The sequence below is a fragment of the Drosophila sulfurigaster genome, chromosome 3 (genome assembly GCF_023558435.1).
Source record: "Drosophila sulfurigaster albostrigata strain 15112-1811.04 chromosome 3, ASM2355843v2, whole genome shotgun sequence".
Lineage (NCBI taxonomy): Eukaryota > Metazoa > Arthropoda > Insecta > Diptera > Drosophilidae > Drosophila > Drosophila sulfurigaster.
Genome location: NC_084883.1, coordinates 17918732 through 17943005, shown reverse-complemented (window position 1 = coordinate 17943005; position 24274 = coordinate 17918732). Strand labels below are relative to the sequence as shown.

Genomic DNA, 24274 nt, shown 5'->3' with positions numbered 1-24274 from the left:
AAATTTAACAAACCGGAATGAGAGAAAAATGTCGTGAGGAAGACACTGAGTGTGGCGTCTTGGAAATTGTAAATACTCGTACTACTTAATAGCACTTTCGGAAATTTAATATAATTATTTTGATTCATATTTAAAAGCTAAATTAGATGTTAATAGCTGATCCTTCTCTGCCGGAACGGGGTGTTTGTTATAACCACCACAACTCTTTGCCAAAAATTCTTCATTTCCTCATTCAGTGATTGAACATCTAGCTCTGAGTTTTATAATTCTTAAATTTAATTGTAGTACTATTTCCATACAATTATCAAAATACAATGCAAGCGAAACTAGATAGCTTATTAAAAAATCATGCCGGTGTGATCCTTGATCCAGTCGAGAAAACTCGTTACACGGGTGAAGACAGCCGGGGTTCCTTGACTACATTTTACTGAAGTGAAAGCGGATATACCGACCTGAACCAAGTTGCTCGACTCTACCAATGGGCCACCAGAGTCGCCGAAGCAAGGTGTTGCATTGTTCGTGAAAGTGCAAAGGTTGGAAGAGATAATCTTGTAGGGAAAATAAATCTTGCAAAGATTGTTCGACATGATCTTTACTTTCGCGTATTGAAGTATATAGGTAAAGTCAGCGTTCGAGGTTCGTCCCCAGCCGGAAGCTATTGACTCATTACGAGCGTAGGTCTCATTACGCGACTGGATCTTCGGCAACTTAACGGGTTGAATGTCTTTGTTGTAGTCCACATATGGAATGCGGATGAGTGAGATGTCGTTGGTTCTAAGAGTAGCGTTCCAGTTTTCGTGGACGAAGATGTCTTTCTCTTGAACGATTAGTGTAACTTTGGACTCGTTAAGCAAAACGCTGCCCAACAAAATGGAGACAACATGGGCACTACCGAAAAGAGTTGTGATTAATGAACAATCATTTAATTAAGGACTGATCAACTTACCCATGCGTGCAGTGCGCAGCAGTCAAAATCCAATTGTTGTTGATCAAGGAGCCACCGCAAAAAGAAAATTTTTCAACTTTGTCCATAATTAGTCCGGCTTGATAGGGAAATTGTCCGGGAGAAGCATCATGTCCGTTGATGATGCTAATATTGCGATTATTCCACATGTTACTAGACTCAATCTTGAGCTCATCGTGAAGAACCGATCCCGATGCGTAGGCTAGCACCAAAGCAAATATAACGAGCACCTTCATATTCAATCGTTCTGAACACTCTGATCATAAATATTTTAACGAATGCCTTCTATATAATGGCATGTAAGGGTCTCCACTTCTTTATCGCAAAACCAAAGTTAGTATTTATACCCGCTACCCATAGGCTAGAAGGGTATTATAACTTTGTGCCGGCAGGAAATGTATGTAACAGGTAGAAGGAGGCATATCCGACCCTATAAGGTATAATATATATTCTTGATCAGCGTCAACAGCCGAGACGATCTAGCCATGTCCGTCTGTCCGTCTGTGTGTCTGTCCGTATGAAGCACTGGATCTCAGAGACTATAAGAGATAGAGGTATAATTTTTTTTCGACAGCATTTGTTATGTTTGCACGCAGATCAAGTTTGTTTCAAATTTTTTCCACGCCCACTTCCGCCCCCAAAAATAAAAAAAAATCGAATAACAAGCGTAAATTTAAAGCTAGAGCTTGCGAATTATATATACAACAATTTAATTCCTGAAAATTTGGTTGCGATCAGATAGAAATTGTCGAAGTTATTAAAGAAATACTTTTGTATGGGCAAAAATGCCTACTTACTAGGGGTCTTAGTTCCTTTGGCCGACAATCTGGTCCATTGTGCCGTCTATGGTATATTTTGAATGGTGTACTATATTGATATACCAAACATACAATTTGGTATATTTTTAGTATTTTAAGTGTTTTCGGTATATTTTGAAAATAATACTGCAATATTTTGTCTTTATTAAAAATGGGTAGCGGGTAGCTCACAGTTGAGCACACTCGACTGTAACTTTCTTACTTGTTATTCTTTTGATTCTGCACTATACCCACATCAATGTACAGGCAATTTGTAATCGTTTTATTTTAAGCATTTAATAGTGAACATGCGGAAAGAATTTTCAGAAGTATACCACAATATAGCATCACAGATCACACAGGGGTGTCCGGTTAAAGGGCACAAAATAACTCTACACAAATTTTTGAAAACGTGTTTTCTTGCATCTATTTGCGGAGTCTATCTATGTATGCAGCTGTAATATATATTTGAAGATGGTTTATATTTTATTGTGGGAGGAATTAAGAATTAGTTAGTTTATTAATCACCCCTAATTTAGAACTTAAGATTACGTGGAATATAAATATATGTTCCCCAATAAAGTTCTGCAAAAACATCTTTGAAACATTGTTACATTTTATTGCTGATATTTGTTAACTGAATACAACAGTATTTATAATACACATATTATAAGCAACGCAAACCAAAAGAAAAAATTAAACAACTTATTTAACTTGTTTTACTTTTTTTGGGAATTTCTACAGCGTTTGGTTAAAGAGCTCTTATAAAAATCGTTTGTTTTTTCAAATTTGTGTATAAAGATCGTTAGCTATTTTTCAGTATTTTTTTATCGTTTTGTTTTTGTTTATACAGATAGGTAAGTATGTAAGTAGTAGATCTATAAGTAGTATCCAAAAAGGGTCTCACAAAAATATTAATAGAGCGTGTCGTGTAGAAACCTATGCGGTATCGAAAGAGTTGTACGGTTCTTATATTTTTGTTTTTAATCTGCGGTGTAAATAACTAAATATATCTAAGTATATAAGTACATATATCTGTATGTATTATGTATGTATATAAAATCAGTACACATTCATATGCTTTTTGTATATATCTGTATATATAAGAAAACATTTACTACTAGACACACAGCTAAATAGGTTCACACATCTTGGAATAATAATATAGTAGTACTCGTATGTTGCGTTTTATTTTTTTAATTTTTGTTTTTAACCGTACAGTTATAATTAGGTGGAGTTTTACAGGCCTTTTGTGGGATGTTTCGACTCTGTTCAGTTTCAAATTGATTGTGTTGTGCGTGAAGGTTTATTTTTTTTTTATGATAGTTGTATGTGAAATGAGATCTTTCGCATTTTGTTGCTTTCTTTCTTAGATAATTGCTAACCTAAAGATATATAATATTGTGCTCTTTGGACTGCATTTTGAGTCATCCATATTCTCAATTTTTGTTATCATACATTTTGGGATCACATTTAGGTTTACGAAATCATAAAGTAATGCCGATATTTCAATTTAGACATGCATATAATCATATGTAGTTTTCGGGACAGTTCTGGTGCCGTTAAAGCTTTTTATTCATAATCCAGGGGGAAGACCTACAATTTGTGCTTTGTTCTCTTTAGATTTGAGCAACGAAGAAAATTCAAGTAGAGTTAAGCGTAGGAAAGTTCTTGGGGAGGTTTTTACTTAGTGAAGTTGGAGTTTGGTTCTATGGAACTTTTGATTTGTATCTTCAATAATGTATCTTCCGAGTTTTTGTATCTTCAATAAGTTTTTGAAGCTGGCAGCATATAAATTTATCAACCGAAGTTTTCATTCATTTGCTTTTCTATAGCTAAAAGAATGCCTGGAACTTTTCATATCCTAGCAGAGCGATCAGAAATATGAAGACGTTGATATACGATCGTTTTTCCTTCTGACTTTCTGTTACTATATTCTCATTTTAAAGGTTTTGATAAAGCTTGGTTCAAAAACAAATTTGTATAAAAATTAGCTGAATTAGGGGGTAATTTTCTATACCTATAGTCATATATATATAATAAATTGAAATTAAAAATAAAAGATATTTAGATGTTGCGTCTCTAAAAACTTTCGACAGTTAGAACAAGTCAAATATGAATCATTATAAGTAGTCTTCACTCTGCCAGGATATTAAATGTTTTGCATGCTTCTTAAAGATTAATGATTTGATTATGTAACGACTCCTTTGCTGAGCTTCACATTTGGAGAGTGTGTGTGGGAAGTTCTTCTCTCTCCTTAGTCCATCAGTCGGACGCCTGCCTCGACATTGTCGGCCATGGTGACGCCTTTGGCTTTCTTCTTGCCCTCCGCCGATGGTTTCTTCTTGCTGAGCGCCAACGTTTCCTGCTCATCCTGGGATTGCTGACGTTTACCACCACCAGCTCCACCGCCTCCTCCGGTGCCATTGCTGCGCAACTTGAAACGCGTCGTGGCTGCAGCTGCATTGTTGTTGGCACAGTTGCAGATGGCATCGAAGATGCGGACCACAAAGCCACGGGCCCGATTGACAACCTTACCGTTCTTAAAATCTGGTATGGCGAAACCTAAAGCGATTAGTGCCAAGGCAAGCGATAGAAAGTAAATGAAAAAAAAACAAGGTTCGGTGAGAGGCTTACGAGAAAAGTGCCACGAAAAAGATTCGCATGCAATCAAGCAAAAAAAATTAAGAAAAATTGCAGCATTATTAACTTTTAATTATTGTTTTTAATTGTCAAGCAGCGGCAGCAACAGTTTTCTCACGCTCCATAGGCAAGCTTATAAATCAAAGCAAACAACGTTGATCCGACGCATTTTGCGTGTTATCATGAGACTCAACGAATCCACTTCAGCTTCCAGGTGTAGCAAAAGCACCTGTAGGTGCATGTCCTACCAGCTAGCGCTTGCTCTCCTGCTGCTGCTGCCACGTTTCTGTGACGGCGTCAACATGCAACAGTTTATCCAATCGCTGGACATGATGCGAAACGGTTGCATGCCCAAATTTAAGGTTCAAGTGGATCAATTGGATCGCATTCGAGATGGCGATTTTAGTTTTGAGCCCGATCAAGACTTGCAGGTATGAAATTGTCTTCGTTAACATTTACTTCCCTATGTTCTTGCTTTACTACGTCTCACCCCCTAGTGCTATATGAAATGTGTTGCCCAGCTGGCGGGCACCCTGACCAAGAAGGGCGAGTTCAGTGTGTCCAAGGCTCAGGCTCAAATGCCCATCATTTTGCCTGCTGAGCTGCAGGAACCCGCAAAGGTAGCGCTAAATCATTGCAAGGATGCACGTAAGTAAAGCGATATCCTTACTACCCCTTTAAATTATTACTCAGAAATTTCACTATCTGCGGAAGTATATCAGAAAGACTTCCTATTCTATGCACTTGTCGTCAAACCTTTGAGCTCCTTATTTTTTATATTTTAATTTGAAAGCTCTACTTAAGTTTCCCACTACTCTTAAATATTATTATTAAATATTTTGTTTTTCGCAAATTATGTTAAAAACTATTCCAATGGAATTGACAATATTTTTAATTTAAGTAAGAGCTTCAAAAACGGTATTTAAGAAAAGTAGTTTAATATTAATTTTTCTATTTTCATGCAAACTTAAATATGATAAAAATTTTTAGACTTCTTAATATTTTTCTATATTTAGTTATGCATAATTTGCGTTCTGTGTAATTCAGAAGAAAGAAAAAAATATTATTAGAACTGTACTCATGGAATTCTTTCACAAAACTTTAGCTTTATCCGGATAAGACAAAGACTAAGATTCATGTATACTAATGATAAATTGTCCATTTCAGAGAAAGAACACAAGGATACATGCGCGAAGGTCTACTACATAAGCAAGTGCATGGCAGACTTTGATCGTGCCAACTTCAAATTTCCATAGCAACAAAAAAAAAAATCAATCGAAGAGGAGTACAAACATTATTAGATACTTGGGCTCTACTTACTCTGTCGTTTCTCCTTGCCCTGTGAAAAGAGAAAATAGGTGTGTTTTCGTAAATATGTTCTTCCTGTTGCTTTGTTTATATCAAATACACGGATAATAAATGATTAGCCAACCTGTTGCGATTTTTGTGCCTCAAGCGCACGTTTATTGGCCTCGGTTTCAGCATGCTGGACTACCTCATCGATGAACTCGTGCAGGACGGTCATGTTGTTGGGATTCTGTTTGAAGTCCTCAATGCGTGACTCCAACGTTTCCGTCTCGATTTTGTCCACACTGTCCGGTGAGGCGGGCTCAGGATCCGCGAATCTTGCGTGCATTTCTAATGAATTTTTCTGTTTAATTTTTATTTTGGAATATTCTGCTTAACGAAGAAATCTCGTTTTGCTGCAATGAACTTTGCCTTTGTCTAACACACTGAAATTGGGTATGTACAAGAGGTTTGCTTTGTGTGCTGCGTGCCGTTTGGGGTAAAAATCAATAGATTCCACTACACGAGCTCCCGCACATGCGTATTGCGTGTTGCATTGCGTGCCATCGCTGTATCGTGTAGTTTGAGGGTTAATCTCAAGTGCTAGTTTGTAGGGTAGTTGATTCAATTGTTTTACTGTTTATTGCATATAAACGATTACACTTAAATTACTAAAAGGGATGGGGAGAGACAAGAGGACTGTGTTTAAGGCTATTCCAGATGTGATAAATCATCCAGCTCGGGCGGTGCGCGTACGATTTCCGTTTCAATGATCAACGAATTGACATCCACAATGCTCTGAAATGCGTATAAACAGCATATTAGAGTTGGAGGATTCATTTAGGGAGTTGGCAGGTACCCAGGACTGCTACACACATTATCATTGCTGCGCGACGTCAACAAACTATTTGCACTGCCGCTGACGCTTCCCGTCGACGATGAGTTCGAATTAGATGCATTGGCGCCATTCGCCGAGGACGATGACAACACCACACTGTGCGGTGAACTGCCGCGTCGCACCACCTTAGGTTGTGATTGCTGTGGTGAATTCTGTGTGACGATCACAAACTTTTGCGGCGGCTGATTGGCTTGAATGGCACGTATCTGCGGCATCGTCGCCACCACAGGGCTGCTAGAGATGACAAAGTCGAATACAAATCATTTACTGTTCTCTCTCAATGAAATACTCGCAAGTCTCACCTTTGCCTCTGTGTGGTGTTTGGCATTGAGACACGTCCAATTGTGGTGGCCGTTTGTGCAGCACTTGTTATGGGCGCCGTATTGATGGTAGTGGATGCCAGTGCCACAGTGCTGTTGGCTGGCGCATTGCGTGCTTTGACGACAGCTTGGCATAGTGATGGACCTAGAAAGCCATAGTCATTCTTGTACTCCTCGCCAATATCTGGAGCACTGCGCATTTGCTTCAATATGGGCGGACAACACTTCTGTAGCATCGCGCGTATGTGTCCAGCAGCTGTTTTGTCCGTGTTACTCATCGATGTACCCAGCAGATGCGGTTCAATGCGTTCCGAGATGAATTTGAGTCGTGGTATGATAAACACTTTCACCACTTCGCCGCCCAGCTCCGCTAAACCCTCAATGGACCCGTAGAGAGATGACAAATGTGTCATGTCGTTTTGCAGTGCCTTGCTAAAGATGCTGTAAAGGAATGAAGAGCATGTTTGTCCAGCATGTTTAAACAGTTTGATCTAAATGCTTACCGCGTCACACGTGTCTGCAGATTATTCGTGAGCGTGTTGAAGGTCTTACAAATTTGGGCCATGAGACGAGAGGCAAAGTCACGCAATGCCCAGTGATTATCCAGCTCTGGACGCATGCAAAGCTGCTTCGATACAATGCAGGTCATCACAGACGGTATAAGTTCGTGCAGCTAAACAAAGGATGAGAAAATTAACTCGATGCTGGAACGCAGTTGCTACTGCTACTTACGTATTTCTCGAGGAAGAGCGATGGATTGTCGAGCAATGCACGCACCATGCGCATTAAATATATTAATAATGCCAGATTATTCTGCACCACATTTACTTTAACGCCCTCGGCAATGAACGTACACATACGGGGCAGCATCTCGTGCAAGCCAGGATCGGAACCAAGAGACTGCAGGGCTTCAGCACGACGCGGCTCATCAGATCCCACACAAGCCTCGGTGATCTCTTTGTAGTACAGCTGCTGCTCCACGGACAACTCGTGAGTAGCAAGTTGCTTCACATGTATCGTCTCCACGTTCTTCAGCTTGTGGATTTTACCAGTCGTGGGTTTACCAGCAGCATCTTTGTTCAGTCCTTGATCTAGTTTTATGACCGGATTTACAGAGTCCACGAATTGCGAGTCTTTTGAGAGAGGAGGCGGATTCTCCGGCACTGTGGGTTGAATGCCCTCAACAACGAACCAATGGGAGCGCAGTGTCAGGTCTAGTGGTATCTTTATTGAACTGTTTGCAGTGATTTCACTTAAGTCCAACTCTTTATCCTCAGTGAAATGCAACTCGCGGCCGCCGCCGGAGGCGAAACGAAAGGGTACAAAGTCCTTGGACACAAACCCATATTGCGGTTCAATGTTGCGTATCTTGAGCGACTGATCAATATCTCTAACCGACATCTTCTGGCGCTTCGCATGGTGCATGAATTTGGCGGCATCTTGGACAATACGCTTCAATTTGAGAGACACATCTTCGGCAAGTTCTTTAGCGGCATCGTCAGACAGGGAGCCAACTCCAATGCTTTCCGCTATTACTTTCATTGATTCCGCTGATATACTAGAGCCGTATAGCATACTGCTAGCGGCATTATTTGTTTTTGACGATTTATTACTCATTTTGACAACAAAACAAAGTTTTTTCCACCCAAAAGCAGAAATCGTCTTCTTCTTGCCACTGCTAGTGGTGAACCTACTACTGATTAGGGTGACCGTAAATGCTTATTCACAATATATTATTCAAAGCCAAAAATATACTAAATACCCACATGCAAAATTCTTGATTACAAATGCATTGGTATTCCAAACATATTTTTTTCTTTCGATCTTGTTTTAACAATAATTATTTTCCACATTCTAAATGTTATTTTTGCGCAAATTATGAAGTATCCATACAAAGTGTTGGTAAATTTTAAGGAAATGTAAATCGAATGAATTTGCAGACTGCATATCGAGAGTGTTACCGTTAATAGACCAAAACGATACATAAATACTAATAATTTCCAGAGATGTGATAGAAATTGTGGTATATATTTGAAAGAAAAATAGTACATTTTGAAATAAAAATTGCGGTCACGCTGGTATCATCCCTGATTCGTAGTTTGTTTTCTTTATTTATTTCGTACCTTGTGGCTTTTTTGTTTTATTATTGAAATTATTGCATATATCTTAAAAATTTTAGCCAACGTAATGCCGTAAACAATCTAAAAATAATAAAAGTGCATATTAAATAAACAGGAATTGAATGCAAGTGCATCGAAGCATGTCGCGTCGCGCCTTTCGAACAAAGCAGCAGCAGCAGCAGTGAAAATTCAACGCGAGACTGCGAAGTGAAAACGGCGCCATTTTAAGAAACAAAACAAAGCCAGAAGCAAAAGCAGAAAGCAAAACTTGAATGCAATGCAATTGAAGGCGCAAAACGTATTTGCATATGCTCAAAAAACAATTTCGTTATCGTTGTGCACAATCAATTAACGCTAAAACGAAAATATCTGAAACGTAAGTGTATTTGTGCGTCTGTGGGTGCGTGTGTTTGTGTATGTGTGTGTGTTGCTCCATCTCACGTCAACTCCCCGCCCCAAGCGTTTCATTTGTCATCGCTTGCTGCACTCTGCGTGTGTGTGTGTGCGTATGTGTAAGTGTTGTCACTGTGTGTTTTGTGGTTTGACCTAGTTTGATTGTCAAAAATTCTAAACGTGCTGTAATTAATGTGGATTGTTTGACATTTTGTTGTTGTGATTGCTTTACAGAGCCGTCTTTGAGTTGAAATATGAACAGTGGCCAAAATGAGGCAGCAGCAGCAGCAAAAAAGGAAAAGGTTTTCGAAACGCAGCAACGTACACAAGAATCCGGCAGTGAAAATGAGGCAAGTATCTCCCATCATCGCAATTATCTATATATATGTATAGAAATTGTTAAAGGAGTGTTTATATATTAATGCAGGAAACTGATTCCATTACGGATCAATCGAGTCAATCGAAGTCTACGAAATCGGCAACACAATTTAGCGTGCAACGTTCGGATACTGATGGATTACGCATGAAAATCTCCGCCATAAGAAACCCGCCCACAAGTCTCATAACCCTTAACAAAAAAACAACAGCGAACAGCCGAGAAGTTGTCGCTGATTTAGCATCGAATTCATCTCGAAAAAAGCTGACAAAAGTGCGTAAAATGAGCGACGCACCACAGCATGAAGGGAGCGGTTGCTCTACAGAAGCAAGTAACAAGAATAAGCATACGGCGAGGGACAACGACACGGCGTTGTTGTCAACAAACATTGTGAATACAACCAAAAAGATGAAAGTCAAACGAAAGAAAATATCCACGAAGAGCGGAAGCAGCAACCTCAATAATAATAACAACATCAGTAATAACAATAATAACAACAGCAAATCGAAGCGTCCTTCTGCTGCAGCATTCAGTTCAGATTCCGACGATGATTTGCCACTTAAAATGCACTTGCAACGTGCCCCACGTCTGTTGCTCACTGCTATTGGTGGTGTAGGAATGCAGTCGCAGGCCGATAACATTGGCATCTCTAGCAGCGACAACGAGTATTTGCCCAACCTGGTGAAGGCAGCCATAAAGTGTGTAGAAAGTGACACGGAAGATACTAACAGTGTGGCAGCAGCAGCAGCTGCTAAATCGAAGCAACAGTTGCCACAATATCAGTCAACGCTCTTGCAGGATTTCATGGAGAAGACCCAAATGCTGAATCACACGGGCAGCAATGCGGCAACTCTTACAAATCCAACTGCACAGCCAGGACAGGCGGCAACCAGCGAGAGAAGCTATGTGCAACAGCAGCAGCAACAACAACCACAGCAGCAGCAACGCAAGCGACGCGGTCGACCCAAAAAGTTGCAGACAACTGTTGCAGCTGCCGTTGTGGCAGCCGCTGTTGCCGTCGCCGTGCCCACCATTAATGAATCCGCCGACTCCGGCGTGATAAGCACGACGCCATCGCCCAAAATGCAGCAGGTAGCGTTGAACGACAATCCGAAGCCCAAGATTGACATGGCCTATCTGGATAAGCGCATGTATGCCACGGAGCGAGTGTTGTATCCACCGCCGCGCAGCAAGCGACGTCAGAGCAACAAGAAGGCCAACAAGGAGGAGTTGCAACTCGATCCATTGTGGCGCAAAATCGATGTCAATAAAAAGTTTCGCTTGCGCACCGTCAGCGGATATAAAAGTGATGGCGGTGGAGGCGGAGGAAGTGGTGGTGTTGGTAGTGGCACCTCCAATACCATTTGCAGCAAAATACTCGCGGCCAAAAGTGGCTATGTCTCGGATTATGGCAGCGTGCGGCATCAGCGTCACAATCACAATTCAGGATATAAATCAGACGCCAGCTGTAAGAGTCGTTACAGCAGTCGTAGCTGCGCCAGTCGTCGCATGAGTCGCGCCAAGAGTTGTGGCTATCGCAGCGACTGCAAGGAGTCGTCAGGGAAGTCGAGCAAATCATTGCGACGTCGGAGACGGGCCTCTATGCTGAAGAGCAGCCACGAGCCGGCATCGAATGCGTTGAGCGATGACCATGATCAGGACATATTGCAGCTGGCGGGACTTTCGCTGGGTCAGAGCAGCGAGGAAAGCAATGAGTACATTAGCAAACCCAGTCTCAAGTGCTTGCCGAGTACAAGTGCCAGTAAAAAGTATGGTGAGATTAATCGTTTCGTTACCACGGGCCAATACTTTAGTGGAACCACCAAGGCAATCACTGGCAGCGTTGCCGGCGGCGCAGCTGCCACAGCCTCAGCGGAAAACTTTATGCAGAGTGAGTAGCAGCTGTTGAATGAATTCGAATGTTTGACTTTTATACTTTTTTAATTTAACAGGCAAGATGATGCTGCAGCGCAAGAATTCGATCAGCGGCGACACAATTGTGCCCAGCAGAAGTGCCTGCAAGATCAAAAGTCGACGCTCCTCGGCGGCCAGCATGTGCAGTAGCTATGTGTCGAGTGCGTCGCGAATGCGTCGTCGCCATCGCCGCAAGAGTTTTAGTCACGCTAAGTCGCTGAACATTGACTCCAAGCTGCTTACCGAGATCGATATCATTGCAAGCACCTTTCATGCGCGTTGTCGCATACAGGATGATCGACTGACTGCCAGCAGTGGCAAGGAGAAGCTGCTGGCAGAAGCCAACAAGCTGCAGGCAACATTGGCGGCACCCATAGCAACCGCATTACCACTCCTCAATGGCAGCAGCAACAGCGCCATAGGCAGCAATGGGACACCAAATGCCGCTGGGGCCACAAAGCCAGTGAAGCGAGCTCTGAAAAAGCGCAAGCTGAACGAGCCACTGATTGACTTTGCCATGTTGTCGGCGAGTGCGGGCAACAGCAACAATTTGAGCAACAATACCAGCAACAACAATGGCGCCAAGCGACGGCACAAGAAGTCGAGTGGCAACAGCGGCGGAAGCAACAGTTCCAGTCCCGATGATCACAAATTGCCGCTGAAGAAGCGGCATTATCTGGTCACAACGGGCGCGGATGTGTCCACCGCATTTGCCAGCAATGGGAAACTGAATGCAGAGGCATGGGCAGCAGCTGCAGCGGCTGCCAAGAATAGTGCAAGTACCAAAGCCCAGGCGCAGTTCAATGCCAAGAAGCTGACGCCCAAGAAACGCCATTTGCTCGTCAGTCAAGAGGCAGCTCTTCCTGCGGCGGCGGCAGCAGCAGCGAGCGCATCACCGTTGCGCATTGTTGTGGACAACAATTCGATCAGTGGCGGCAAGCTGCTGGACATTAGTCCGAGTTCGTTGTGTTCGCTCAAGCAGCAGCGTCGACAGGGAGGCAAATCAAAGAGCTCAGCCGCAGCTGCTGCTGCAGGTGTTGCAGCCCGAGAGTTGTCCCAACAGCTGCAATCGCCGGCGGGCAGCAACAGTTGTCCGCCGCCTGGCATCTTTGAGCCTTCGGTGGAACTGGAGATTCAAATACCCATAGCGAAGCTGAATGAGGCGGTAATAACCAAGTCAGAGGTGGAATCGCCATTGCTGGCCGCACTGGAGATCAAGGAGGATGCCAACAAGAAGGAACAGTGTCAGCGTGTGCTGGAGACACTGCTCCATAAGACTGGCGGCAATCTTCTGCTTAAACGAAAGCGCAAGAAGATTAATCGCACTGGTTTTCCAACTGTGCGACGCAAGAAGCGCAAAGTTAGCATCGAACAGGCTGCATTACAGCAGGATCAACAGTCAGCGGAGCCATTGCAGCCAGCGCGTGAGACTCGCAGCAGCAGCAATCAAACGCCAGCTGTGGCCATGGATTGCGAGCGAGTGCCGCAAGCAGGTGAGGCAAGAGAAACCTTTGTAGCGCGCAGTAGCAATCAGCGCACACCGCGTTTATCTGTCGTGGCATTGGAGCGACTGCAGCGACCTCAAACCCCAGCTAATATTACGGGTAACGGGCGAGGCAGACCACGTGGCAGAGGCAGACCTAAGATGCAGCGAGCACAGCCGACACAGGCAACGATAGAGGAGGAGCAGCCTCAACAACAAGAACAGCAGCAACCACAACAACAGCAAGAGCCACAGCAGGAGCAAGAACAGCATTCTTTGGTTTTGGAGTTGCGACCGGCCAAGAAGCGTGGACGTGCATCGAAGCAGTCAGATGCTGCTGCTGCTCCCAAGTTGAAGAGGAAATTGGAGACCAGCATAAAGCTACCTGCGGGCATCGATCCCAACACCAACTTTAGCTGCAAGATTCGCCTTAAGCGGCGCAAAAATATGCAGCAAGAGGAACCTATAGTTAAGACAGTGCATCTGCCATCTTCCCGGCAACTACCAGAGCCGCCAATGCCGCAGTCGAACGATGAGCAGGCACAAATTGAACTGGAAGCGGCCGCTAAACGTAGTGAGCAACCTGTGCCCGCCAATGAACATGACGTGCTGCCCGTTCAGGAGTCCTCGGCGCATCAGTCATTGGATTATGCCAGCTGCAGCGATACCAGCGAGGATAAGTGCAGCACGACGTCACAGCGGAAGCGCTCCAAGCTGAAGAAGAATTATCTGCCAGCCGGATTATTTTCCAATCACTATAAAGAGTTGCCGGTGGCCACAGGAACAGTTGCGACTGCGACGCCTTCTGCTGTTAAGCAGCCGAGCAAGAAACTTCCGGGTGAGTTGTCGGGCAGTTCCTTGCTACCGCCACCAAGCTATTGTGAACGCTACTTCCGGCGTGCCATCAGTGACTTTGAGTTGCCCTACGACATCTGGTGGGCCTACAGTCACGACAAGTTGCCCACACGGCATGTTGTGCCGTCGTGGAACTATCGAAAAATACGCACCAATGTCTATGCCGAGTCAGTGCGACCCAATCTCGCGGGTTTCGATCATCCCAATTGCAATTGCAAGCCGCAATCCAGTGGCTCCTGTCTGGATAACTGTCTCAATCGCATGGTTTACACGGAGTGCGCGCCCAGCAATTGTCCGGCTGGCGACAAGTGCCGCAATCAGAAGATTCAACGCCATGAGGTTGCACCTGGAGTGGAGCGTTTCATGACCACCGACAAGGGCTGGGGCGTGCGCACAAAGCTTCCCATTGTCAAGGGCACCTACATACTGGAATATGTCGGCGAGGTGGTGACCGAGCGGGAGTTTAAGCAGCGCATGGCCAGCATCTATTTGAATGACACACATCATTATTGCCTGCATCTGGATGGTGGTTTGGTCATCGACGGACAGCGCATGGGCAGCGATTGTCGCTTTGTCAATCATTCGTGTGAACCCAATTGTGAGATGCAGAAGTGGAGTGTTAATGGATTGTCGCGCATGGTGCTGTTTGCCAAGCGTGCCATAGAGCAGGGCGAGGAGCTCACCTACGACTACAATTTCTCGCTCTTTAACCCCTCTGAGGGTCAGCCCTGCCGTTGCAATATGCCGCAGTGTCGTGGCGTCATTGGCGGCAAGTCGCAGCGTATTAAACCGTTGCCTGTGGAGGCAAAGGCCGGTGCTGGCGGCGACGGTGCTGTAGCTGCTGCAAAGGATGCCACAAGCAGTCAAAACGGACGGCAGCGTAAACACAAAGCGAAAAAGCATGCGCAGCGTCAGCAACAGGCGGCAAAGGAGGCAGAAGTTGTTGCACGTGTGCAACAGTTGTCGGAGAAGGAGAAGAAGCTCGTCAAGCAGTGTAGCATCTTCCTGGTGCGCAACTTTGAAAAGGTAAATACCAGTTATTTAAAAATTATTAAATTTTCATTGAAATAACTGTAATGGAACTTTCCTTCCACAGATACGTCGTTGCAAGGCTAAGAAAGCAGCGGCAAAGGCGCAGAGAGCAAGTCCTACGGCAGCTGGAGACGCTGATGCCCCAGGACGTCGTCCATCCACGCCATCGTCTACTTCACTGCTCGCTGCACAGATTTCTGCACTTTGCACGCCACGCAACATGAAGACGCGTGGCCTAACTCAAGCTGTACAGGATCCGGAGCTGGAGAAGATGGCCAAAATGGCGGTGGTGCTGCGTGATATTTGCACGGCCCTGGAATCGGTCAAGATGTTTGAGCTGCTCACCACGGTGACCAGCAATAAGAAAAAGAAACAGCTTAAGGCGTCGCGACTCGACTTCAAAGCCATACAGGCTCAAGTGGAGCAAGGACACTACAAAACACCGCTGGAATTCGATGAACAAATGCAACAACTATTTGTGGAAGTGCGTCAATTACATGGCGAGGATGAGATCAAAACCAAGGCATTGGAAACGCTGATGGCCAGCTATGAGCAACAGAAGTCAAACAACTATGCCCAGCTGCTAGAGATTCTTGGCAAGCCGGAACTGCTGCATAGCTTTAAGTCGCAGTTGCAGCAGCTGCCAATTGTGGAGCAAACGCAGCAGGGCAACGAGCAGCTGCATAAACCGGATAATGCAGGTGGTGTGGCCGTGCCACAGTTTGATGCGTCTCAGTTGCCCATCGTTGCTGGTGATGAGGAGGATGTCATACGCTGCATTTGTGGCCTGTACAAGGACGAGGGTTTGATGATTCAGTGTGCCAAGTGCATGGTTTGGCAGCACACCGAATGCACAAAGGCGGACATCGATGCGGATAACTATCAATGCGAACGCTGCGAGCCCCGCGAAGTGGATCGTGAAATACCCTTGGATGACTACACCGAGGAGGGGCATCGCTACTATCTGTCATTAATGCGTGGCGACCTCCAGGTGCGTCAAGGCGATGCAGTTTATGTACTGCGCGATATACCCATCAAGGATGAGGCAGGCAAAGTGCTGCCCAGCCAGAAGCACACCTACGAGACGATTGGCGCAATTGATTATCAAGAGTGTGACATCTTTCGAGTGGAGCATCTGTGGAAGAACGAGGAGGGAAAGCGTTTCATCTTTGGCCATCATTTTCTGCGACCACACGAGACGTTTCATGAGCCATCGCGTCGATTCTATCCCAACGAAGTAGTTCGAGTCTCACTGTACGAGGTAGTGCCCATTGAGCTCGTGATTGGACGTTGTTGGGTGCTGGATCGTACAACTTTCTGCAAGGGTCGACCTATGGAGTGCAACGATGAGGATCATTGCTTCATTTGTGAATTGCGTGTGGACAAAACGGCGCGTTTCTTCTCAAAGGCTAAGGCCAATCATCCGGCATGCACTAAGAGCTATGCGTTTAGAAAGTTCCCAGAAAAACTGAAGATCTCAAAGAGCTATGCGGTAAGTGGAAATTAATAATAATAATTAATTTGCGTACAATTTATATTAAATATATTGCTTTTTGCAGCCACACGATGTGGATCCATCGTTGTTGAAGACGAAGAAGCAAAAGACTGATATAGATGTAGCTACAACGCGAATTAAAGTGGGGAGGCAAGAAACACGGGCAGGGCCAGCGTCAACAGGAAGTAGAAAGCAGCGCAATGCTCAAGCTGGAACAGCTGGCGCAGCAACCGAAACAGCTGTTCAAGTGCTGACACCAACGGCTCCCAATGGACAGGTAAATATTACTTCATAATCCATTACAAAAAGTGAAGACGCTTTATCTTGTGACTTTTTTGTAGGTGCTGAAAAAGAAGCGTTCACGCTTGGAGAACGTACTCAACACGATGAAGCTCAAGTGCCTGGATGCACAGACAGCACAAGAGCAACCCATCGATTTGTCCTATCTGCTGAGTGGTCGAGGTGCCCGTCAACGTAAAACTAATTGTACCAGCAGTAACAGCAGCAATAATAACAATTCGTCAACGCCTTGCGCCTAGTGGATGCTTAAATGTTTAGCCATGTACATAAATATCGACTTTAGAGGCATTGCGTACTATTTATACATAATTATATATATATAACGAACATAATTAGCTATATAAGTTTAGTCCTAGATCTTAAGTTGTAAAGCGCATAAAACGGTGATAGTAGTAATTCTAGTTTATAGATTGTTATGAACAACTTCTTGAGCAACTTAACATCATATATTGCAATTATTTATACAGATATTGTAATTCTTTCTATTTCTATTATGTATTGTGTATTACGTTTATGACAATTATTTATATTTATACAATTTCATGCATGCTTTTGCGTTTCTTATTGCAAAACAATACTAAGCATATTAATAGAAGAATTTTGCATATTTTTTAAAAATTGTTTAACTATGCATTTCCAATTATTATTATGTTTTACAAAAACCTACGCCCCCGTCTCCTTCTAAATAGCGTTTAGAGCATTGTTATTTTAATTTATTACGTATTATGTTATGGCTGCTTATCAAAACTACTTGAAACACACAAGTAGTGAACTCAATGCGCGTTTAGTTTTAATTTAAATATATTTTGAAAAAAATTGTTATCAACTTCTAACACAAAATTTGAAATTAAAATATATATTTTCATTAACAATCAAACACCACAGATCTTGTACAACTCAAATCAACGTTAACTATGTCGATTGCAAGCAAGCTTTTCGATAACACAAGCGAAAGCTCTGTGACAGCTGGTTATCGATGTATCGCATGCGCTGAAGCAACCCTGTATTGGGGTTTCTTTTTTGTTGGCACGTTGACGAGCGACCAACGCATTGGGGCAGCACTTAATCAAAAATAATAATAAATCAATTAAAATTAGGCCAGTGCCAGAGCGTCCCATTGTGCAGCAACCCAAGTTGGATTGCGCTTGATCAAGGTCAATTGTAGGTATTACAAATAATAATAAGTTACGCCAGGATGAGTCAATACGCCAGTATTTTGCAACGCGAGTTTCCGGCAATCGACAATGAGCTGAAGGACTATGTGGAGGGCGTCCTAACGGGCAGTGTCGAAGACTTTGATACGTGCGACGATATCTTTGATGCCGTCGGCGACATTCTCCAAGGCATTGATGGCGAACGCTCGGAAGAAAACATTCGAGCTCTGTGTGATGAATTCTTCGGCATTATGAAAAACAACTCGAAGAATGTAGAGCGTAAGGTGCTCAATGCTCCCGTTAATATCGAGGAAATGGCTAAGAATATGGAGCGTATGGACAAGGATATGCAGAGCATTTGGGTGGTAAACAAGGATGGTGGTAACGTAAGTAAAAAGCGAAGTGTATCTAAGGTGCAGTTTCATTTTTGATGTCACTCTTACAGAAAGTGGACTCGAAAAAGCTGGAAAAGGCGGAAGCAAAGCTGATGCAGAAGCAGGAGAAGCGTCAGGAGGTAACCAAACTGGGTGTTGTGCCAGTGGCGGTCAAGTTGCAGACGGCAACTGCTTCGCAGGTGACCAACAAAAAGAATACCAAATTGGACCAAAAGGGACTCAATCGCTCCATGGATATCAAAATCGAAAATTTCGATTTAGCTTTTGGAGAAAAGTGAGTACGGAAATAGAATGGGTACTCTATCCCTCTTCCAATTAGGCAAATGTTTCCGATAACTGACGACAAGTGTTCCCATATTTGTTTTTCAGACCCTTTACATTTCTGAAAAGTGGAAAGGGTCTATTAAATTTATCAAAATTGAAATGGAAGAAGACATCTCCAATCTGCATTAATATCCGAGGTTAACTATATAACTATATCTGTCTGACCGTTCGTATGTACACCTGACTGTCAGGAACTGTAGATAGTAGTAAGATGTTTTAAATCTCATTCTATATATTAACTAGAAATAATTTAAAGAAAAAAACAGAAAGGGTCTATTACAGTCTATACTTAAGTATAACACTTTTGTTACATCTACTTGTCGCTGATAACAGACATTGTTAGTATTAATGGCTGTTGCACTAATTAATATTTTTATTTTACAGAGTTCTACTGCAAAATGCCAATCTGTTGCTATCCTTTGGTCGTCGCTATGGTCTGGTTGGTCGCAATGGACTGGGCAAGACAACGCTGTTGCGTATGATTGCCGAGCGTCAACTGCAAATACCGTCACATATCTCTGTGTTGCATGTGGAGCAGGAAGTGGTTGGCGACGATACTTCCGCTGTGGACAGTGTGCTCGAATGTGATACAGAGCGAACGCGTCTGTTGACCCGCGAAAAGGAAATTCTGGCCGCCTTGAATAGCGGTGTACAGGATGCAGCGCTTTCCAGCGAGCTGAGCGAAACATATGCCGCCTTGCAGAACATTGAGGCGGACAAGGCAGTGGCACGTGCGTCTGTGATACTTAAGGGTCTCGGTTTCGATGCGGACATGCAGCTGAGACCCACGAAATCATTCTCAGGTGGCTGGCGTATGCGTTTGGCATTGGCCAGGGCGCTGTTCTCTAAGCCGGATCTGCTGTTGCTCGATGAGCCGACGAACATGTTGGACATTAAGGCCATCATTTGGCTGGAAACTTATCTGCAAACGTGGCCCACAACCATATTGGTGGTGTCTCACGATCGCAATTTTCTGGATACTGTGCCCACGGACATTATTCACTTACATTCCCAGGAACTTGAGGCATACAAGTGAGTAGACCATTAAACTAAACTCCAATTTTTATTCATGTATTTAAATTGATTAGGGGAAATTACGAGCAATTTGAGAAGACCAAGACAGAGAAACTAAAGTCGCAGCGGCGAGAGTACGAGGCACAATTGGCTCATCGAGCGCACGTTCAGGAATTCATTGATCGCTTCAGATACAATGCCAATCGTGCGTCATCTGTGCAGTCCAAAATCAAAATGCTGGAGAAACTGTAAGCAGAAGACTTATCCTTAAACCTATTCAATTAACTGACTTTAATTATGTTGACAGGCCTGAGCTTAAGCCTGTGGAGAAGGAAACTATAGTAACGCTCAAGTTTCCCGAAGTGGAACCACTCAACCCGCCCGTGCTGGCCATCTCAGAAGTCTCCTTCCGTTACAATCCCACAGATCCATTGCCCATCTTCAAGGGCGTCAATCTATCAGCCACATCGGATTCACGCATTTGTATTGTCGGCGAGAACGGAGCTGGTAAATCGACACTGCTCAAGATCATTGTGGGTCAGCTGAGTACGATCTATGGCAATATTGTCCTGCATCGCGGTCTGCGCATCGGTTATTTTGCCCAGCATCATGTGGATCACTTGAATATGAATGTTACGTGTGTTGGCGTCTTGGCTGAGCTGTATCCCGGCAAGCCAGACGAGGAGTATCGTCGACAATTAGGTAGTTTTGGTATTTCGGGACCACTCGCTCTCCAGAGCATAGCCAGCTTATCTGGAGGACAGAAATCACGCGTGGCCTTAGCGAAAATGTGTATGGGTATGTGTTAAATGAAATATCTTACTCTAAATTCTTTAGCTAATTTGTAATTTTCTTAATTCCAGCGGAACCCAATTTCCTGGTACTTGATGAGCCGACTAATCATTTAGATATTGAAACGATCGATGCTCTGGGGCGAGCTATAAATGCTTTCAAGGTGCGCAGTGAAATTATTTAAACAATGTTGACTGTATATCTAAAATAATTTCCCTTTCCACTTTTAGGGTGGCGTCATTCTCGTCTCTCACGACGAACGTCTCATTAAGGTCGTCTGCAAAGAGCTCTGGGTTTGTGGGAATCGCACAGTGCGCGCTATCGAAGGTGGCTTGGATGAATACAAGAAGGAAGTCTACAAGGAAATCGAAGCTAATAGTTGAATTTTATTTATTTTACACCCAACAATAAGTGAAACAAATTAGCAATAAATTTGTAGTATGTCAAATCATACATAAAACATGAAATCAAATCGTATTATTAAATACATACCAATATTAAGTAAAGAATTTAAGGACTGAGCATGGAGTATATAGTCAATTTTTGTTGGAATTTAAACAGCCAGAAATGACATCCCCCTCTTTTGAAGACCTGAGAAAGCTCTTAAATTGATTTTTACATTTTCTAAAATATTCCGATTTTTACATTTTTTCATTTTCCAAATTTTTTCCGATTTTTAAATTTTTTCATTTTCCAAAATTTTTTCGATTTTTACATTTTTTCATTTTCTAAAATTTTTCCGATTTTTACATTTTTTTATTTTCCAAAGTTTTCCCGATTTTTACATTTTTTACCCTTTAGGCCAGAGGTCAGATTAGAAATGAAATTTCCCAGATTAGAAACAACATATTCATATTTATTTAACATTGTACAATCGAGTACTCAACTATGTCTGACCTATCAACTTTCTGCGTAGTTCAAAAAAGCAGCAACGTGAGTGCAGAAGCTACATTAAGACTGTCAATGCCCTTCGCCAAAGGTATGTAGACGCACTTGCCTCTATTGCCCACTAGCTCCATGAATCTGAAATAAGAATTGATTTAATTGTGGGTACGAATGAAATTTAAAAGACTTACTTGTAAGCATCTTCGCTGACACCATGACTCTCGCCTCCAATGATGAGAATATTATGCGTTCCAATGTTTTGCAGATCTGCATAATCAATGGCCACCCCATTTTGTTCCTTCAACTTTTCCAAATTGTTCTCTGCAATGAATACATGACAATCGTCGGCTGTCTCAGGTGGAATATGCAATGCCAGCTGTTCCCATTTAACATCGTCGTGAATGGGTAAACGAAATTGTCCGCCGCAACCTCCTCGCAATGCTTTCGATTCCCAGGGATCACAGCAGCCGTGTGTGACCACCACCTGGGAGCAGGGCAAGGCGGCACAGGTACGTATAATACTACCCAGATTGTTGGGCTCTCGAATATTGTCGCAGACTACAGTTATGGGCAGCGTTTCATCGTGCGATTGTTGTTGCTCCACACCTTTTAAGGAGGGGCGTTCAAAGAGTGCCATTAATCCTGGCGGCGTCACCAAGGAGGACCAGGTCTTCAGATCATGCTGCGGCACTTTGTAGATCTTCGTCTTGTGTTCTTCCTGAGCCTGTGCAACTGGTTCGCGTAGTAGGGCCAATTGATCTTTCTGACTAAAGAATAACGATTTCATACGCAATCCACTTTGAAGGGCTTCCGCAATAAGGCGTCTACCCTCGATTATGATCTGGTTATTCTTATCGCGACGCTTGCGGGAACGCACTTCGGTTAGCAAAGTGCTCATCAGTGGATCCTGAAGGCAAAATGATTTCGATTTCAGTGATAGATAGGAAAATTCCAACCGTTAGCTTACCTGTAAGGAGAGGCGGGTAAATTCCAAATTCAATTCCCTGTCCTTAATAAGGGGCGCTGGGTCTCGTTTAATTTGTGGAACTGCGCTTTTGGCCAATGTAGTTTTTATTATGCTAGTCGAAGGAATTGCTGCTGACTTCGTGGCCGACTGTTTCTTTTGTCTATTGTTTGATGTTTTGTGCTTGCGTAAAGCGTCCCTCGTGCTCACTGGTTCATGTTTTAGCAATGAATTTTCAAATAAACTGGCTTCAATGTCCATCGCATCCTTAATTTCATCTTTTGGGCCAGTAGAGCTGCTGTATCGCAACACTTTGTAATTCACATTCCTAATATTCAATTGCACGGATCGACGAAATATATTTAAAAACATTTTGGAATTGTTTTTCGCCGGCAGTTTTAGTGCCTCAGCAACCGATTATGTTATCGATGCAATCTTATCGATTAGCACATTCACGAAAAACTCCAATCAGAATAGTTTGTTTGCCGAGGTGGCAACGTTCAACAAGTGGATTTGGATTTCTGTTATCATGAACAGTTTGAATATTTTTAGCCTTTTGTTTGTGCAATCACAAAATAAAAATAGTTTAATGAAAGATAATCTGTTTAAAGAAAATATTTGAGTAATTAGCTAAATATGTTCAATAAGTCCTGTAGTTTACAAAGAAAATATTGAAACAGTATACTTTCATAAAATTGCGCCTTACATTTCTTGGTATTTTTTGTAGACCTAAAATAGTATAAATTTGAATTCAACTGGTGGTCACGCTGACTGACGACCATTGCATAAAGTTTACCGTCCTCATCCCCCGAGCAATTGCGATTTAAAAACAACATAAAGAAGCCGGTTTTTATTTAGAACATCGCAGACGAAACTGAGTAACAACATGCTAACTAAGCCAGTGTTAATTGCCGCCTTGGGAAAGCGTGCCTGCAATATGCTGACGCAACGTAGCATTGGCAGCACGCAAGTATTGAGCCAGGGCATTAAAAATCATATTCCCAATGATTTGGAGAAGCGCTTCTTGGTTTGGAGTGGCAAGTACAAGTCGGCCAGCGAGATTCCGGCTTTGGTGAGGTATGACAATGATTTATTATTACTCACCATCTGCCAGTTTTGTTTGTGACTCTTTTGGTTTTTACTATTTACAGTCAGGAGGAAATGGAGCGTTGCCGCAACAAAATTCGTATCAAGATGGCAAACATCATGATTGGCTTAACTGTAGTCGGTTGCGCTCTTATGGTTTATAGTGGTAAACAGGCTGCAAAGCGAGGTGAATCGGTGACCAAGCAGAATCTGGAATGGCATAATCAGTTTAATCAGGCTGCTGCCAATACGGACGCCGCAGCTGGTGGCAAATAAATAAATATGCGACACGAAAACGTCAAATGCAACAACTGTGAACCTTATGGAAATATGTATTATGTATAATTTGATGTTGGGTTCTTCGGTGCGTATAAGTGATATTTGCAACTTTTCTTTCTTTGTTAGCTTCGAGTAGAATCCAGATGCAATCTGTTATTGTAGCACACACACAGCACTGAAATAAATATTTAGAAAATTTTATTACGAGAATATTTTTGGCTTCGACGCACATGTGAGAATTAGAAGAGATATTAAAATGTAGAAAACCAGATGCAAACCAATTCATATTTATTGGGCATGTCTAATGTTTGATTTGCAATTGGCGATCAGTTGGGCATATAATTATTATTGCTTCACAATATGAAGTGTAAAAATAATAATAATTGTCTTAAAAGTTCAATCCATTTAATTGATTATCGCAGCGTTAAGAAAAGTGGACGCAATATTTACTCACAAAGTTGAAATTAAATTGTAAAATTCCATTCATTATTATGGGTAGACAAA

General features: G+C 43.0%; 8 protein-coding genes across 10 annotated transcripts; 4 read left to right on the top strand and 4 right to left on the bottom strand.

Moving 5' to 3' along the window:
• Positions 1-275: 275 nt before the first annotated feature.
• On the bottom strand, positions 276-1285 carry LOC133843589 (collagenase-like). Its single transcript, XM_062277210.1, has 2 exons — positions 947-1285; positions 276-888 (listed from the first exon to the last, which is right to left on the bottom strand). The coding sequence occupies exons 1-2, from the start codon at positions 1198-1200 to the stop codon at positions 339-341; spliced, it is 804 nt and encodes a 267-aa protein (XP_062133194.1). The 5' UTR covers positions 1201-1285; the 3' UTR covers positions 276-338.
• A 2229-nt stretch (positions 1286-3514) lies between these two features.
• LOC133844671 (uncharacterized) lies at positions 3515-6187 on the bottom strand. 2 transcript variants are annotated; one of them, XM_062278757.1, is made up of 3 exons: positions 5837-6187; positions 5725-5743; positions 3515-4311 (listed from the first exon to the last, which is right to left on the bottom strand). In XM_062278757.1, the coding sequence occupies exons 1-3, from the start codon at positions 6038-6040 to the stop codon at positions 4019-4021; spliced, it is 516 nt and encodes a 171-aa protein (XP_062134741.1). In that variant the 5' UTR covers positions 6041-6187; the 3' UTR covers positions 3515-4018. The 2 variants fall into 2 exon arrangements, with proteins under 2 accessions (XP_062134741.1, XP_062134740.1); XM_062278756.1 differs by having other exon boundaries at positions 3515-4326; positions 5837-6179.
• LOC133844672 (general odorant-binding protein lush) lies at positions 4374-5853 on the top strand. Its single transcript, XM_062278758.1, has 3 exons — positions 4374-4835; positions 4902-5052; positions 5572-5853. The coding sequence occupies exons 1-3, from the start codon at positions 4587-4589 to the stop codon at positions 5658-5660; spliced, it is 489 nt and encodes a 162-aa protein (XP_062134742.1). The 5' UTR covers positions 4374-4586; the 3' UTR covers positions 5661-5853.
• A 127-nt stretch (positions 6188-6314) lies between the features above and the next one.
• Positions 6315-8618, bottom strand: LOC133844668 (transcription initiation factor TFIID subunit 6). 2 transcript variants are annotated; one of them, XM_062278754.1, is made up of 5 exons: positions 7642-8618; positions 7413-7582; positions 6892-7350; positions 6568-6820; positions 6315-6489 (listed from the first exon to the last, which is right to left on the bottom strand). In XM_062278754.1, the coding sequence occupies exons 1-5, from the start codon at positions 8524-8526 to the stop codon at positions 6403-6405; spliced, it is 1854 nt and encodes a 617-aa protein (XP_062134738.1). In that variant the 5' UTR covers positions 8527-8618; the 3' UTR covers positions 6315-6402. The 2 variants fall into 2 exon arrangements, with proteins under 2 accessions (XP_062134738.1, XP_062134737.1); XM_062278753.1 differs by having other exon boundaries at positions 6568-6823; positions 7642-8615.
• A 368-nt stretch (positions 8619-8986) lies between these two features.
• Positions 8987-17424, top strand: LOC133844666 (histone-lysine N-methyltransferase ash1). Its single transcript, XM_062278751.1, has 7 exons — positions 8987-9405; positions 9657-9772; positions 9850-11689; positions 11751-15076; positions 15147-16574; positions 16642-16854; positions 16919-17424. Exons 2-7 carry the CDS (start codon positions 9677-9679, stop codon positions 17114-17116), a joined length of 7101 nt encoding a protein of 2366 aa, XP_062134735.1. The 5' UTR covers positions 8987-9405; positions 9657-9676; the 3' UTR covers positions 17117-17424.
• A 463-nt stretch (positions 17425-17887) lies between these two features.
• LOC133844667 (ATP-binding cassette sub-family F member 3) lies at positions 17888-21028 on the top strand. Its single transcript, XM_062278752.1, has 7 exons — positions 17888-18417; positions 18477-18700; positions 19135-19782; positions 19839-20012; positions 20072-20562; positions 20628-20719; positions 20787-21028. Exons 1-7 carry the CDS (start codon positions 18073-18075, stop codon positions 20937-20939), a joined length of 2127 nt encoding a protein of 708 aa, XP_062134736.1. The 5' UTR covers positions 17888-18072; the 3' UTR covers positions 20940-21028.
• A 367-nt stretch (positions 21029-21395) lies between these two features.
• On the bottom strand, positions 21396-22819 carry LOC133844669 (rRNA methyltransferase 3, mitochondrial). The gene is made up of 3 exons (XM_062278755.1): positions 22409-22819; positions 21633-22348; positions 21396-21579 (listed from the first exon to the last, which is right to left on the bottom strand). The coding sequence occupies exons 1-3, from the start codon at positions 22775-22777 to the stop codon at positions 21474-21476; spliced, it is 1191 nt and encodes a 396-aa protein (XP_062134739.1). The 5' UTR covers positions 22778-22819; the 3' UTR covers positions 21396-21473.
• A 342-nt stretch (positions 22820-23161) lies between these two features.
• On the top strand, positions 23162-23971 carry LOC133844673 (UPF0389 protein CG9231). Its single transcript, XM_062278759.1, has 2 exons — positions 23162-23482; positions 23557-23971. Exons 1-2 carry the CDS (start codon positions 23292-23294, stop codon positions 23765-23767), a joined length of 402 nt encoding a protein of 133 aa, XP_062134743.1. The 5' UTR covers positions 23162-23291; the 3' UTR covers positions 23768-23971.
• The last annotated feature ends 303 nt before the right edge of the window (positions 23972-24274 follow it).

Bases quoted from the DNA above. Each gene is read 5' to 3' on its own strand.
- LOC133843589 (XM_062277210.1), bottom strand. From the start codon at position 1,200: ATGAAGGTGCTCGTTATATTTGCTTTGGTGCTAGCCTACGCATCGGGA. The intron at 889-946 runs GTAAGTTGATCA...TCTTTTCGGTAG, and splicing joins GCTGCGCACTGCACGCATGG to TGCCCATGTTGTCTCCATTT.
- LOC133844672 (XM_062278758.1), top strand. From the start codon at position 4,587: ATGAGACTCAACGAATCCACTTCAGCTTCCAGGTGTAGCAAAAGCACC. The intron at 4,836-4,901 runs GTATGAAATTGT...CTCACCCCCTAG, and splicing joins AGCCCGATCAAGACTTGCAG to TGCTATATGAAATGTGTTGC. The intron at 5,053-5,571 runs GTAAGTAAAGCG...TGTCCATTTCAG, and splicing joins AAATCATTGCAAGGATGCAC to AGAAAGAACACAAGGATACA.
- LOC133844671 (XM_062278756.1), bottom strand. From the start codon at position 6,040: ATGCACGCAAGATTCGCGGATCCTGAGCCCGCCTCACCGGACAGTGTG.
- LOC133844668 (XM_062278753.1), bottom strand. From the start codon at position 8,526: ATGAGTAATAAATCGTCAAAAACAAATAATGCCGCTAGCAGTATGCTA. The intron at 7,583-7,641 runs GTAAGTAGCAGT...TCCTTTGTTTAG, and splicing joins CGCTCTTCCTCGAGAAATAC to CTGCACGAACTTATACCGTC. The intron at 6,490-6,567 runs GTGTGTAGCAGT...TACGCATTTCAG, and splicing joins CGTCGCGCAGCAATGATAAT to AGCATTGTGGATGTCAATTC.
- LOC133844666 (XM_062278751.1), top strand. From the start codon at position 9,677: ATGAACAGTGGCCAAAATGAGGCAGCAGCAGCAGCAAAAAAGGAAAAG. The intron at 9,773-9,849 runs GCAAGTATCTCC...ATATTAATGCAG, and splicing joins AATCCGGCAGTGAAAATGAG to GAAACTGATTCCATTACGGA. The intron at 16,855-16,918 runs GTAAATATTACT...ACTTTTTTGTAG, and splicing joins CAACGGCTCCCAATGGACAG to GTGCTGAAAAAGAAGCGTTC.
- LOC133844667 (XM_062278752.1), top strand. From the start codon at position 18,073: ATGAGTCAATACGCCAGTATTTTGCAACGCGAGTTTCCGGCAATCGAC. The intron at 18,418-18,476 runs GTAAGTAAAAAG...TCACTCTTACAG, and splicing joins TAAACAAGGATGGTGGTAAC to AAAGTGGACTCGAAAAAGCT. The intron at 19,783-19,838 runs GTGAGTAGACCA...TAAATTGATTAG, and splicing joins CAGGAACTTGAGGCATACAA to GGGAAATTACGAGCAATTTG.
- LOC133844669 (XM_062278755.1), bottom strand. From the start codon at position 22,777: ATGTTTTTAAATATATTTCGTCGATCCGTGCAATTGAATATTAGGAAT. The intron at 22,349-22,408 runs GTAAGCTAACGG...TTTTGCCTTCAG, and splicing joins TTACCCGCCTCTCCTTACAG to GATCCACTGATGAGCACTTT. The intron at 21,580-21,632 runs GTAAGTCTTTTA...TTCTTATTTCAG, and splicing joins GTCAGCGAAGATGCTTACAA to ATTCATGGAGCTAGTGGGCA.
- LOC133844673 (XM_062278759.1), top strand. From the start codon at position 23,292: ATGCTAACTAAGCCAGTGTTAATTGCCGCCTTGGGAAAGCGTGCCTGC. The intron at 23,483-23,556 runs GTATGACAATGA...TACTATTTACAG, and splicing joins GAGATTCCGGCTTTGGTGAG to TCAGGAGGAAATGGAGCGTT.